Source organism: Macaca thibetana, chromosome 10 (genome assembly GCF_024542745.1).
Source record: "Macaca thibetana thibetana isolate TM-01 chromosome 10, ASM2454274v1, whole genome shotgun sequence".
NCBI classification, from domain to species: Eukaryota; Metazoa; Chordata; class Mammalia; order Primates; family Cercopithecidae; genus Macaca; species Macaca thibetana.
The window spans coordinates 41,611,519-41,624,652 of NC_065587.1; the positions used below are offsets into that span (position 1 = coordinate 41,611,519).

Consider the following 13,134-nt stretch of genomic DNA (forward strand, 5'->3'; position numbering starts at 1 on the left):
TCTATGTTTTAAAAAAATTTGTTGCAATTCCTGTGTGTGTGTGTGTGTGTGTGTGTGTGTGTGTGTGTGTCTGAGAGACAGAGAGAGAGTTCCATTCTCTTCAACTCCACTGTCATGTTCTTGGAGATCTCAGCCCCTGGGACTTGAACCTAGTTGTCCAAAGTCCATGCTCCTCCTGGATACTACACTGGGTTAGGGTAGTGACCGTGGGGAGGGAAACTGGGGACTGATGTTAGAATAGAAATCAGAATGTCAGTTTATTATTTGTTATGGTTGGGATAAATATTTGCCTGGAAGGCTGATGTTCAGGTTCATAGGTCAGTAGCATCCCACTGGACAAAGTCTGGAGTAGGAAGTTGACAGTGCTTTCCCAGCACTGTTGAGGAGCAAATAGGACCTCAGTGACAAATATCAATCTTCTGGCAGTTTTAAGGTATATTCTTGGACATCTTTACAGTGAAAGGAAGGTGTCCCTAAAGGCCATGCAGCTCCCTGTAGTCTCATCACTGCTGTTAAGAGTTATGAGTTATCTAGCATTCTCTGGATCTTAATTGGGGTTTTCAAGGAAATTAAGATCACAAGGTTACTTCCTAATGTTCAATCAGAACAAAGGGAGTTTGATATTCTTAAGGGTTGATTTTATCACAGCAATGCCAGCAACTTGCCAAGTAGATTCACTGTAGCCTCCACAAAACCCAGCTCAGAATGTGTAGAAGAATGGACAGCTGTTACAACTTCTGCTCATCTTTGTTTTTTTTAGAGTCACTTTTATTGGTGTATAATTTACATACAATGAAATTCACCAGCTTAATTTGTTAAGCTGAGTCTTAACAAATAGGATTGTGTGACCACAACCATGCAACCATAATCAGGATAAAATACTTTCCCAGCCCCTCCAAAAATTCCTTGTGCCCCTTTGCCGGCACATGTTCCTCACCCTGAGCCCAGGAAACCACTGATCAGCTAAACAGACTGTATTTTTGTCTTTTCTAGAATACAGTAGAATATTAGTAGAATTATGCAGTATGAAATCTTTTATGTTGAGTTTCTTCCATTTGGCATGATGCTTTTGAGATACACCTGTGTTGGTAGATGTTAGCAATTCATTCCTTTTTATTGCTGAGAAGCATTGCATTATATGGATGTATAACAATTTGTTTATCCACTTAACAGTTGATGGGTTTGTTTATTTCCAGTTTTTGGCTATTGTGAATAAAGCTGCTATGAACATACAAGTACAAATCCTTGTGTAAACATGTTTTAATTTCTCTTGGGTAAATACCTATGGAGTGTGGGATTTACTGGGTCACATATAAATATATTTATTTTTTAAAGAAACTGCCAAACTCTTTAGTGGCTATACCATTTTGCATTTCCCCCAGCAACGTATGAGACATCCAGTTTTTCCATATTCTTGCTGAGATATTTGATAGTTAAAAAAAAAATTCAGCCTTCCTAGTGGGTGTGTAGTGTTATCTCATTGTGGTTTTGACATTTGCCTAATTACTAATGATGTTGTACATCTTTTCCTGTGCTTAACGACACACTTGTATATATTTTTTGGTGAGACTCAAGTCTTGTACCTATTATTGAAATCAGACTCTAAGAATTTTTTTGGTGTTTTCTGGATGCAAATTCTTTATCAGATACATGTTTTACAAACGTATTCTTCTCAGTGGCTCAGTGTTCCATTTTCTTCTTTCGAAGAACAGAAGTTTTCAGTTTTGATGAAATGTGATTCATTAGTATCTTCTGTTATGTTTTGTGTACTCTAGGAAATTTTTGCCTTGCTCAAGAGCACAAATATTTTCCTGTGTTTTCTTCTGTGAGTTCTAATGTTTTATGTTTTGAATTCATGTCTATGACAGATTTTGAGTTAATTATTTTATGTGACATAAGGACCAAGGTTCATTTTCCCCACGTTTATTCTGTTATTCTAATACTCTTTGGAAGATTGTCCCTTCCCCATTGAATAACCATGGCACCTTTGTAAAAAATGAATTAAACTTAGATTTTAGATCTCTTAATGGATTTTCTCTTATGTTCCATTAATGCGTGTGTTTATCCTTAAGCTGGTATCATAGTGTCGTGATAGTAAGTCTTGAAGTCAAGAACTGTGAATGTTTCTGCTTTATTTTTCTTTTTCAAAATTGTTTTGGCATTCTAGGTCCTTTGAATTTCCATATGAATTTAGAATCAGCTTTTTGATTTCTACAAACTTAAGTGCTAGGCTTTTGATTGGGGTAACATTGGATTTATATGTAAATTGAGGATAATACACATAACAATATTGAGTCTTCTGGTTTCTGAAAGTGGGATAACTGTTTTCAACATTCTTTTAAGATTTTTCTTATAGGATTTTGTTAAATTTATCCCTAAGAATTTCATATTTTTGATGCTATCATAAATGGTATCCTTAAAATTTCATGTTTTCTTTTGAGAAATGTCTGTTCCTATTTTTGCCCATTTTAAAATTGGATTATTTGTTTATTTTCCCATTGAATTTGAATTCCTTATGTATTCTGGTTATTAACCCCTTCAGATGAGTAGTATGCAAATGTTTTCTCCCATTCTGTGGGCTGTCTTCTTCACTTTGTTGTTTCCTTTTCATCTAGAAGCTTTTCAGCTTGATGTTACCCCTTTTGGCCATTTTTGCTGTGGTTGCCTGGCTTTTGAGGTCTTACTCAAGAAATCTTTGCCCAGACCAATAGTGTCCTGGAGCATTTCCCCAGTGTTTTCTTCTAGTAGTTTCATTGTTTTAGGTCTTAGATTTAAGTATTTAATCCTTTTTGATTCGATTTTTGTGTTTGGTGAGGTAGGGGTCTAGTTTCATGCTTCTGCATATGGATTTCCAGTTTTTCCAGCACCATTACTGAAGAGACTGTCCTTTCCCCAGTGTATGTACTTGGGGCCTTTGTTGAAAATTAGTTGACTATAAATGTGTGGGTTTACTTCTGGGTTTTCTATTCTGCTCCATTGGTCTATATGTCTGTTTTTATGACAGTACCATGCTGTTTTGGTTAGTAGCATTGTAGTACATTTTGAGTCAGGTAACGTGATGCCTCCAGCTTTCTTCTTTTTGCTCAGTATTGCTTTGGGTATTCTGGGTCTTTCTGATTCCATATACATTTTAGGATTTTTTTTTTTTTTTTGGTTCTGGGAAGAATGTCATTGTTATTTTCATAGGGATTACATTGAATCTGTAGATTGCTTTGGGTAGTATACAACAGTTTTTTGTGTATTTACTTGTATCCTATAATCTTACAAAGCTCACTTATTCTAGTTATTTTGTAAGTTCATTGGGATCTTCTATATGGACAGTCATGTTGTTTGTGAATAAAGATAGTTTTACTTTTTCCTTTCTAATTGGAATGCCTTTTATTTTGTTTTCTTGCCTTATTGCTATTTTACTTCTACATATGCTATTAGCCCCACTGCATTGCCATTGTTTTCATTTTAGTAGTTAATTACCTTTTAAAGAGATGTTTTTAAATGAAAAAAAAGAAAATAAACTAGCATTGCTTATATTTATTTACATATTTGCCATTCCTGGTCTTCCTCTTATATTTGTGTGGCTTCAGATCATATTTGTTCTTTCTGAAGAACTAGCTTTAGCATTACTTGTAGTACATATCTGCTGGCAATGTGTTTTTTTCAGCTTTTCAAAAGAAAGCTAGAGTGTATATATTAACATCAGACACGGTAAGCTTTGGAAAAGGAGAATATTGCTAGGGAAAAAAAGGGACATTGTACAGTGTTAAGAAATCAGGCCAGGAGTGGCGGCTCACCCGTGTAATCCCAGCACTTCGGGAGGCCAAGGCGGGTGGATCACTTGGTCAGGAGATCGAGACCATCCTGGCCAAAATGGTGAAATCCCATCTCCACTAAAAAAAATACAAAAAATTAGCCGGGCGTGGTGGTGGGCACCTGTAGTCCCAGCTACTCGGGAGGCTGAGGCAGGAGAATGGCATGAACCCGGGAGGCGGAGCTTGTAGCGAGCCGAGATAGCGCCACTGCACTCCAGCCTGGGGGACAGAGTGAGACTCTACCTCAAAAAAAAAAAAAAAAAAAAAAAAAAAAAAAAAAATTCTTGGTTAATGGTTTTTTTCTTTTAGTATTTTAAACATATCTGTATTAGTCAAGGTTCCCTAGAGGGACCAAACTAATAGGATATAGAGAGATATATATACACACACACATACATATGTATATGTATTAACCTACATGATCGCAAGGTCCCACAATAGGCTGTCTGCAAGCTTGAGGAGCAAGGAGAGCCAGTCTGAGTGTCTGAGTCTCAAAACTGAAGAACGTGGAGTCTGATGTTTGAGAGCAGGAAGCGTCCAGCACAGGAGAAAGATGTAGGCTGGGAGGCTAGGCCAGTCTTGCCTTTTCATGTTTTTCTGCCTGCTTTATATTCGGTGGGAGCTGATTAGATTGTGCCCACCAGATTAAGGGTGGGTCTGCCTTCCCCAGCCCACTGACTCAAATGTTAATCTCCTTTGACAACATCCTCACAGACACACCCAGGATCAACACTTTGCATCCTTCAATCAAGTCGACACTCAGTATTAACCGTCACAATCTTTCCATTTTCTTCTTCATTGCATGGTTTTTGATGAGAAAAGTTGTTATTCTTTCTTTGTTTCTGCATTTTTATGTAATGTGTCTTTTTTCTTGGACCAGTTTTAAGGGGTTTTTTCTTACATATATGATTATTACTTGTCAATTAAAAATAAAACAATTAAAAATATTTTTCTTTATCATTGGTTTTTAGCAATTGATTATGATGTGCCCTGTGTGATAGTTCATTATGTATATTTTGCTTGAATTTGTTAAGTTTCCTGAATCTGTAGGATTATAGGTTTTACCAAATTTTAAAAAATTATAGCGATTCTTCTTCTCATCTCTTTTGTGTTTTCTCTCTCTCTTTCTCTCTTTTTCTTCTTTTGAGACTCCACTTACACATATGTCAGGTCCTTCTTTAGCCCTCTTGGCTGGAAACTGAAGTCTTTCTCTTTTCCCGTCAATTACCTCAGAGACCATAACTCTTCCCTTTGGCTTTGTTGTTCTTGTAGCCTTCATCCGAGTTGGTTTTTCTGCCTGTCTGTTGAAAGAACACTGGCCTGGCATGCAGAACCTTCAGGTTCTAAGAATCCCAGCTATGCTGTTGTCTTTTGGGGTAATGTCTCTTTACCTGTCTATAAAATGAGAGTTTATCAAGGCATGTTCTGAGGTTTCTTCTTCTTTGTGATTCTGTTTTATAACATTCTTTTTAAAAAATATTTGTTTTTATTCACGGAAGTTTCTTTTGGTGGGGTCATTCCTTTAGTTAACTATTTGCTGTGGAGCACCTGCTGCAGGTCTGAGACAGCACAGGGCCCTGGGGCCACAGGGCCTCTCGCAGCCCCAGGGCAGCTGGGAGGTGGCCTGACATGGTCTGGAAGGAAGGAGAGGCTGTCCGGAACCCGGCCTCCTGGGGGGTGGGGAGGGCGCTTTGGACACTGACACCCAAGCTCAGGTGGGAGGGAGGGTGTGAGAAGTGGGAGTCCCAGGCAGTGGACAGCAGGTACAGAGTCATCGAGATGAAGGTTCTTGGTGCATTTGCAGGACTAAGGGAAGGACCCTGCACCTGAGGCTCGGAGCAGCAGTTAGGAGGGGTTTCTTTGAAAATTGAAATTAAAGTGTAGGTTTCCTCTCTAGCAGTATAGATCAATGCAGTGTCTGGATTCTGACCAAGTTCAAATTCTGACTCTGCCACTCTCCGGGTAGCAATTTTCCTAACTTCTCTGAGCTTTTTTTTTTCTAATTTTTTTTTGGAGACAGAGTCTCACTCTGTCACCCAGGCTGGAATGCCGTGCTGTGATCATAGTTCACTACAGCCTTGACCTCCTGGGCTCAGATGATCCTCCCTCCTCAGCCTCCTGAGTAGCTGGGACCACGGGCACACACCATCACAACCACTAAGTTTTTATATTTTTCTTAGAGGCAAAATCTCGCTTTCTTCCCCACGCTGATCCCCAACTTCTGGGCCCAAGCGATCTTCCCATCTCAGCCTCCCAGAGTGCTGGGATTACAGGCATGAGCCACCTTACCTGGTCTGTTTTTTATTTTTTTTAATGGGATTAATATGGTTTTTATCAAGATTTAACAAACTACTGCTACTACACAGAAAGCTCTTAGCACAGTTTCTTTATAGAAGTAACCAAGAAGGGTAAATTATTATTCATTATTTTATGGCTTATACATAGCTTTTATTTCCTTGTTGATAGTGTAGTTTTATATAGTTAATGTGGTAGGATCATTAATATTCTCCAGTAACATCTATTCTTTGGTAGAACTAATTGCTAAGTTTGTTAGTTGTCTGACTAAAGACAGTTTTTTGAAGACTGTCTGGCTATTTTCTGTTACTTTAAAACACCATGTTCTCAACCCATAAAATACACAGTGGTCCTCAGAAGATCTTTTGAAACCCATGATCCTGTATGAAAAGTATTGAATGTATTAGACTATAGATATTTTCAGGTTCCAAAACTATTTGTTACCCCAAAGCTTGGGAACTACTGCTTTAAACTTAATGTTTTCAAGTCCGTTCCAGCCTGGGCCTGCAGATGCTGTATAACTATCTGTGGGATCGAGGCTGCCTATTCCTTCAGGACTCTGAGGTGCTTGAAAATAGCTCATATGCAGTGACTCTGGTCATTGGGCTTGGCTATGACCCAGTGTGGACCTGTTCATCCAAGGCAGCTATTGTGCACAGAAATGGCATATTTGATTATGTCATACATATTTTTTCTGTAACTGTATAATTCTTTATTAACATTCTCTGAGTAGCTGTTATACAATGTAAATTTTTAATAAGCTCATATTGTTAGCCTAAAAGAATTAGGGGGAAAATGTGGTTCATGTTCAAAGAAAAGTAAGTACTAGGCACAAACTTGTCATCTCTAGATTGAACCGTTTTCCATTACTGCCTTTGACTTTGGTTTTTCTACCTGCCTAGTAGCACTTCTCTACTTTTTCATACCAGTTTTCAGGGCGAGGGGTAGGAGGGATGCATTTCCACCTCTAGAGCAGGTGCCGATTAACCTTTCTAGAACTAACTATTAAGGCTGTTATTTTGCCAAAATTAGCCTCAGGGAAGTCCTCAGCAGCCTGTTTCTTTATGTTTATTTTCCTAGGTTAGCAATGGAAAGATTAGGTGGGGGAGTGGGAGAAGGGAGGGCTCTGCCAGGTGTGTTTCTCTTACCTGGGCACAAACTCTGCCAGGCTGTCTTTGAAATAGCAAGAGTCCTCTTGATAATTAGCTCTCAACTCCAGGCAGTTCCCCCCCTGCCTTATCCTTTCAGTGATGGCCTCTTTTCTAGCAGGAATGGGAGGAGAAGATGACTGCTTAATAGAAAAAGTTGGCCATATCAGGGATTCTTAAAAAAAGATGGTTATATTTCTTTTTTTTTTTTTTTTATTTTTGAGATGAAGTCTTGCTCCATCACCCAGGCTGGGTATAGTGGCGTGATCTCGCCTCACTGCAACCTCTACCTCCCAGGTTCAAGCTATTCTCTGCCTCAGCCTCCCAGGTGGCTGGGATTACAGGCATGTGCCACCACACCTGGATAATTTTTGTATTTTAGTTGAGATGGAGTTTCATCATGTTGGCCAGGCTGGTCTTGAATTCCTGGCCTTAAGTGATCCACCCGCCTCAGCCTCCCAAAGTGCTGGGATTGCAGGCGTGAGCCACCGCACCTGGCCAAGATGGCTACATTTCTAAAACTTCTAATTTTAATCAAATAATGAATATTCATAGGCTGACCTGGTGTTCTGAGCCAAGGCTTTGCCTTGCTTGGCACGTGGACCCTCTGCCTTCATCCATAGATCACGCTCATAAGGCCTCATCTACATTTCCAGGTTCACTGTCTTACGTGGAGTGAGAAGACTTATATGTCAGGCAATGCAAATGTAAGCCCTTGTCATTTTTTACAGTGTATTTACAGTATTTTCTGCTTGTTTTATCTACTCCTAATTTGACAGCTGTATTTTATTAACTCATTTTTATTGAATCTTTCTGAAGAATTCAAACTAACATTCAGAAATAATAGCACAGGACCTGACTCTTAGTAAGCAGGTAACTCCTGTTGGGAATAGCTGTGCATGAGCCTCCTTCTGGATAGGGCAAAATGGGAGAGTGACTGAGGAAAAGTTGCCTAACTTCTTTAGGTATTGGTTTGCTTATCGGTAAAATGAGGATAAGAATCTTACTTGGTTGAGTTGGTGTGGGAACTGAATCACATGTGAAAGCTACTTCCCTGTCCCTGGCCTGTTATAAGAACTCAAAAAATGTAGCTATTATTTTTATTATCAATATCATCCCAACAACTCCCCTTACCACTGTTATTCCTAGAGAGTAGCCTCTTCGCTCTGAGTGTTCATTATGCCCTGGGGTTAGTCAGTGTGTTTTATGGAGTGGATGGAAAGATTAAGTTAATTCAGTGGTTGGTGGTGTTGGAGACCATTCTTGGTAAAATGCATAGTCTTAAAGTGAATTTACTCATTATGCGTTTAGTAATGTGCCAGGGCACATAGTAGGTGCTCATTAAACATATAATGAATAAATTTACTTTAAGACTGCATTTTACCAAGCCTATGTGCTAGGCTTGGAGAATCCAACAGTAACTGGACACAGTTTTGCCCTCAGGAGCGTTTATTGTGTAAGGACTTCTTGCAGATAAACAGTGAACTTCATGTTGCAGGAGGCTGGCACAGGTTGCCATCACCAGGGCACTTGAGGTGTGAGGAGAGTGAGAAGGCAAGCCATTCTGAAGAGGCTGCACCCTAGCTGAGACCTTAGGTCTAAATGGGAGAGAGTAGATAGGGAACAGATCTTCAGAATGCTGTGGGGGATGTGAAACATGGGAGTAAGTGAAGGGAGGTAAACAATGTCAAGGTCGGCCAGATCCTGCAGGTCTTCCCATGCGTGGTCCCACTTACTCCAGCATCCTGATGGCACAAGGGAGGGGTCTCATCCCACCCTCAAGATGAGAACACAGAAGTGTGGACAGGTGACGTGACGAACTCTGGCCACACAGCAGTGAGTAGTAGTTGTGGGATTCATCCCGTTCCAGGTGTGTTTGACTCCAGAGCCCATGAATTCAACTACCGACTGCACAAGAGGGAAAAGAGCAGGAGAGGAAGAGGGGCTGGGCATGGTGACTCATGCCTGTAATCCCAGCACTTTGGGAGGCCAAGGCAGGTGGATTACCTGAGGTCTGGAGTTCAAGACCAGCCTGGCCAACATGATGAAACCCTGTCTGTACTAAAAATACAAAAAATTAGCTGGGTGTGATGGCACATGCCTGTAATCCCAGCTACTCGGGGAGCCTGAGGCAGGAGAATCAGTTGAACCCGGGAGGCAGAGGTTGCAGTGAGCTGAGATTGGGCCACTGCACTCCAGCCTGTGCAGCAAAGTGAGACTCCGTCTCAGAGAAAAAAAAAAAAAAAAAAAAAAAGAAGAAGAGGAGGAAGGATGATGATTGGCTCATTTTTGGCCAGAAGGAGTTGGAGGAACTTGTTGGATACCTGTGTGGAGAGGTGTGGTTGGGTGTTGTGGGGCCACAGATATGGATGGATGGGAATGTATGTCATGGCGTCTATGAGGCTACATGAGTACGTTTAGAACAGAACAGATGTGGAGTGGACTTTCTGTCAGAGTCTTGCTAACAAGGCCAAACAGATTTGTTTTTCCTTCAACTGCTTTAACCTGTTTGCACAGCCCTGCGTGGTGAGCAGGGCTTCTTAAACAGCAGGGCTTGCTTAGAGGTGAGCATCTGCTCCCTTGCTGAGTTCTTCAGTAGGGGAGTGGTTCCCTTCACTCATGCATTAGACAGACTGCACTAAAAGAAAGGCGTTCGGCTGTTCTTTGTTACTCTGGTACCTATTACTTTTCTTATGGGGTTCTTCAACTGACCATTTCATTTTGGCTGAATTCTCAACGTTGCAATTCTTAGAGACTTCAGCTGTGAAGGCAGAACGCATGCCACAAGGCCATGTCTTTGCCCAAGTGTGACTTGTCACAGTTGATACACACTTTTGAGTGTGGGTTCCCCCCACTCCACTCTTCCTTTTTAGATGGATTTGAAGACTATGGTCCAGATTGTGACAACATGAGAGTAACAGCCTTCTTGGACATTCCAGGCCAGGATAACCTGCCTCCACTCACTCGCCTGGAGAAGTATGCTTTCAGTGAGAACACCTTCAATCGGTAAGCCCAACCAGGCCTGTGTATGTTGACAACTCTCTGTTGTGTGCTTTAAGCTGACACTTGGGGCCACTTCTCTGTGACAGCTTCGAGGAGACTTCATGAATGATGAGGTAGGTTGGATACAGATTGTCACCAGGATGCTGGGCTTCTATCTGAATGGTACCATCTTACTAGGCTTTTGCATTATTGTTGCTATTGTTTTGCTGAACACCTGGTAAGCCAGGAAGGAGATGGTGATGAATTTCATGGTGTTTAAGGGATTAGGATTGCTCACTGGGTTTCTTTCACATACACAGTACTCAGAAAAGTCATGCATTCCTTAATTGAGAAGCACCAAGAAGCATCAGTTGGAAGCATTGTCTGCCCGCTTTGTTTTTTGACTGCACTGTGCATCAGGGACTGCGGTGGCAATGTGTCATGCCACGCTCTGTTGTCACTGTGTGCGGTGTTGGCAGGGTTCGACTCCAGGCCCACATTGGCTCAGCAGATGACCTTGATTCTTAATATCTTGAAGAAAGCAGAAACTAAGGCTTCCCTTTCCATTTATGTGCTACCCAAACTTCTGTGAATCTGAAAGCATTCTCCCCTCCTTTCTCAGCAGAAAGTCTCTCTCCTCCTGTTCTGCCCTTTGACGGGCCCTCCGTCCCTGATCCCTCACCCCCCTCAGGTTTGCCTTCTGTCGTCTGTGTCTCCTGGTCTGTTACAGGTGCCTTTTCACCCCACTTGCAACCCTGGCTTGTCTTGTTCTAAACTATCCTCTGAGGTTTCTTCCCCAGGTAGTCCCTAACTACACCACTTGCCAAGAATTGATGGTACTCACCTAGCCTCTTTCCTTATCTTCACTGGCTCTTACTTTTAAAAATTACATTCTGGCCGGGTGAGGTGGCTCAATCCCGTAACCCCAGCACTTTGGGAGGCAGGAGCGGATGGATCACGAGGTCAGGAGATCGAGACCATCCTGGCTCACACGGTGAAACCCTGTCTCTACTAAAAGTACAAAAAATTAGCCAGGTGCGGTAGCAGGCGCCTGTAGTCCCAGCTACTCGGGAGGCTGAGGCAGGAGAATGACGTGAACCTGGGAGGCGGAGCTTGCAGTGAGCCGAGATCGTGCCACTGCACTCCAGCTTTGGTGACAGAGCAAGACTCGGTCTCAAAAAAAAAAAAAAAAAAATTCTATAAAATAAAGAAAACGAAAAAATAAAAATTACATTCTATGCCAAGTATAAGCTAAGCCTATATTTGAAAGCTCACAAGGATGTTGTGAGAAAGCTCACAAGGATGCTCATAGAAAGCTCACAAGGATGTTGCTGGATGGATCCATTTAATATTGCAGGATGAGTCCGTCGTTATTCTCCTTTGATGCTAGGGAGTGGTGATACCCTGAATGATGTCTTTTTTCTTTTTTTTGTCTTTCAAGTTTTGGCACCTAGCTATCACCAAATAATGTAATTTAATTTTATTGTTTCTGGACTTTATGTGAAATCATACAGGATACGTTACTTTTATGGATTTCGCATATATTAATATTTTGAATTTGTTCTTTTCATAATAGGGTTCTTGAATATACTGACATTTATCCATCTACTATTGTTAAAGAACTGAAAGCATTTTGACTATTACAGTTTTGCTATGAACAGTCTTGTAGATGTATCTGGGGACACACAAGTATACATTTCTGTAGGATACGTACCCAGGAAAGAAATACTGCGTGATGGTGTATGCTTATCTTCTGCTTGAATAGATAACGCCAGTTTTCCAAAGTGGTTGTATCAGTTTATACTCCTACTTTTGCCCTACTTTTTTTTTTTTTTTTTTTTTTTTTGAGACGGAGTCTTGCTCCATTGCTCAGGCTGGAGTGCAGTGGTGCGATCTTGGCTCTGCAACCTCTGCCTCCTGGGTTCAAGCAATTCTCCCGCCTTGGCCTCTCAAGTAGCTGGGACTTCAGGTGTATACTACCATGCCTGGCTAAGTTTTGTATTTTTAGTAGAGACAGGGTTTCACCATATTGGCCAGGCTGGTCTCAAACTCCTGACTTCAGGTGATCCACCTGCCTCGGCTTCCTAAAGTGCTGGGATTACAGGTGTGAGCCACTATGCTCGGCCTTACCTTTGCCCTTCATTTTATCTGCCAACTGGTATTGTCAGATTTTTGTATTTTAGCCAATCTGGTAGTTTGGAAGTGTATATAACGATATCACTTTGTGATTTAAATTTTTATTTTCCTTACTATGTGTTTAAACACTTTTTCATGTTCCTTGAACATCTGTATTTCTTTTTTGTGAAGTGCCTGTTCAAATCTTTGGTTGAATTGGTAGGGAGAGGATGGATTGTTTGTCTTTTTATTATTGATTTGTAGGAGTTCTGTGTATATTCTAGATTTCAAACCTTTATTAATTATGTATGATAAACATCTTCAACTGGTGGCTTGTGTTTAAACTCTCTTTATGGTGTTCTTTTGGTGACCAGAAGCTATTCATTTTTCTTTTTATTGATTGATTGATCGATTGATTGAGACTTTGGGTAACAAGGTCACAAGTCTTGTTCTGTTACCCAGCTAAAGTGCAGTGGTGTAATCATAGCTGGAGTCTCAAACTCCTGGACTCAAGAGATCCTCCTGCTTCAGCCTCCTGAGTAGCTGCCATGACAGGAGCATGCCCAGCTACTTTATTTTGCATAGAGACAGGGTCTCACTATGTTGCCTAGGCTGGTTTCAAAGTCCTGGCCTTGATGGTGTGAGCGCTGCACCAGGCACACAAGCTATTGACTTTAATGTGGTTAAATTTATTGGCATTATCCTTAATAGTGCATTTGGAAGCTTTTTTCCCTCTATTTCTTTATATTGCTTTAAAGCCTTTATTTTTTTCTGTGAAATAGATATAC

At 40.9% G+C, this 13,134-nt stretch overlaps 1 protein-coding gene across 5 annotated transcripts in view; it reads left to right on the forward strand.

The window, feature by feature from the left end:
* Positions 1 to 13,134, forward strand: part of LOC126929359 (serine/threonine-protein phosphatase 4 regulatory subunit 1-like) — an 86,739-nt gene that overhangs the window by 21,176 nt on the left and 52,429 nt on the right. For 3 of the 5 annotated variants that reach the window (XM_050745585.1, XM_050745589.1, XM_050745586.1), the window contains exon 3: positions 10,123 to 10,255. The exons of the other annotated variants lie outside the window; for them this stretch is intronic. In XM_050745585.1, the coding sequence (XP_050601542.1) occupies positions 10,158 to 10,255 (98 nt within the window). In that variant the 5' untranslated portion in view covers positions 10,123 to 10,157. The remainder of the gene's footprint in view (positions 1 to 10,122; positions 10,256 to 13,134) is intronic. 5 annotated transcript variants of the gene reach the window in all.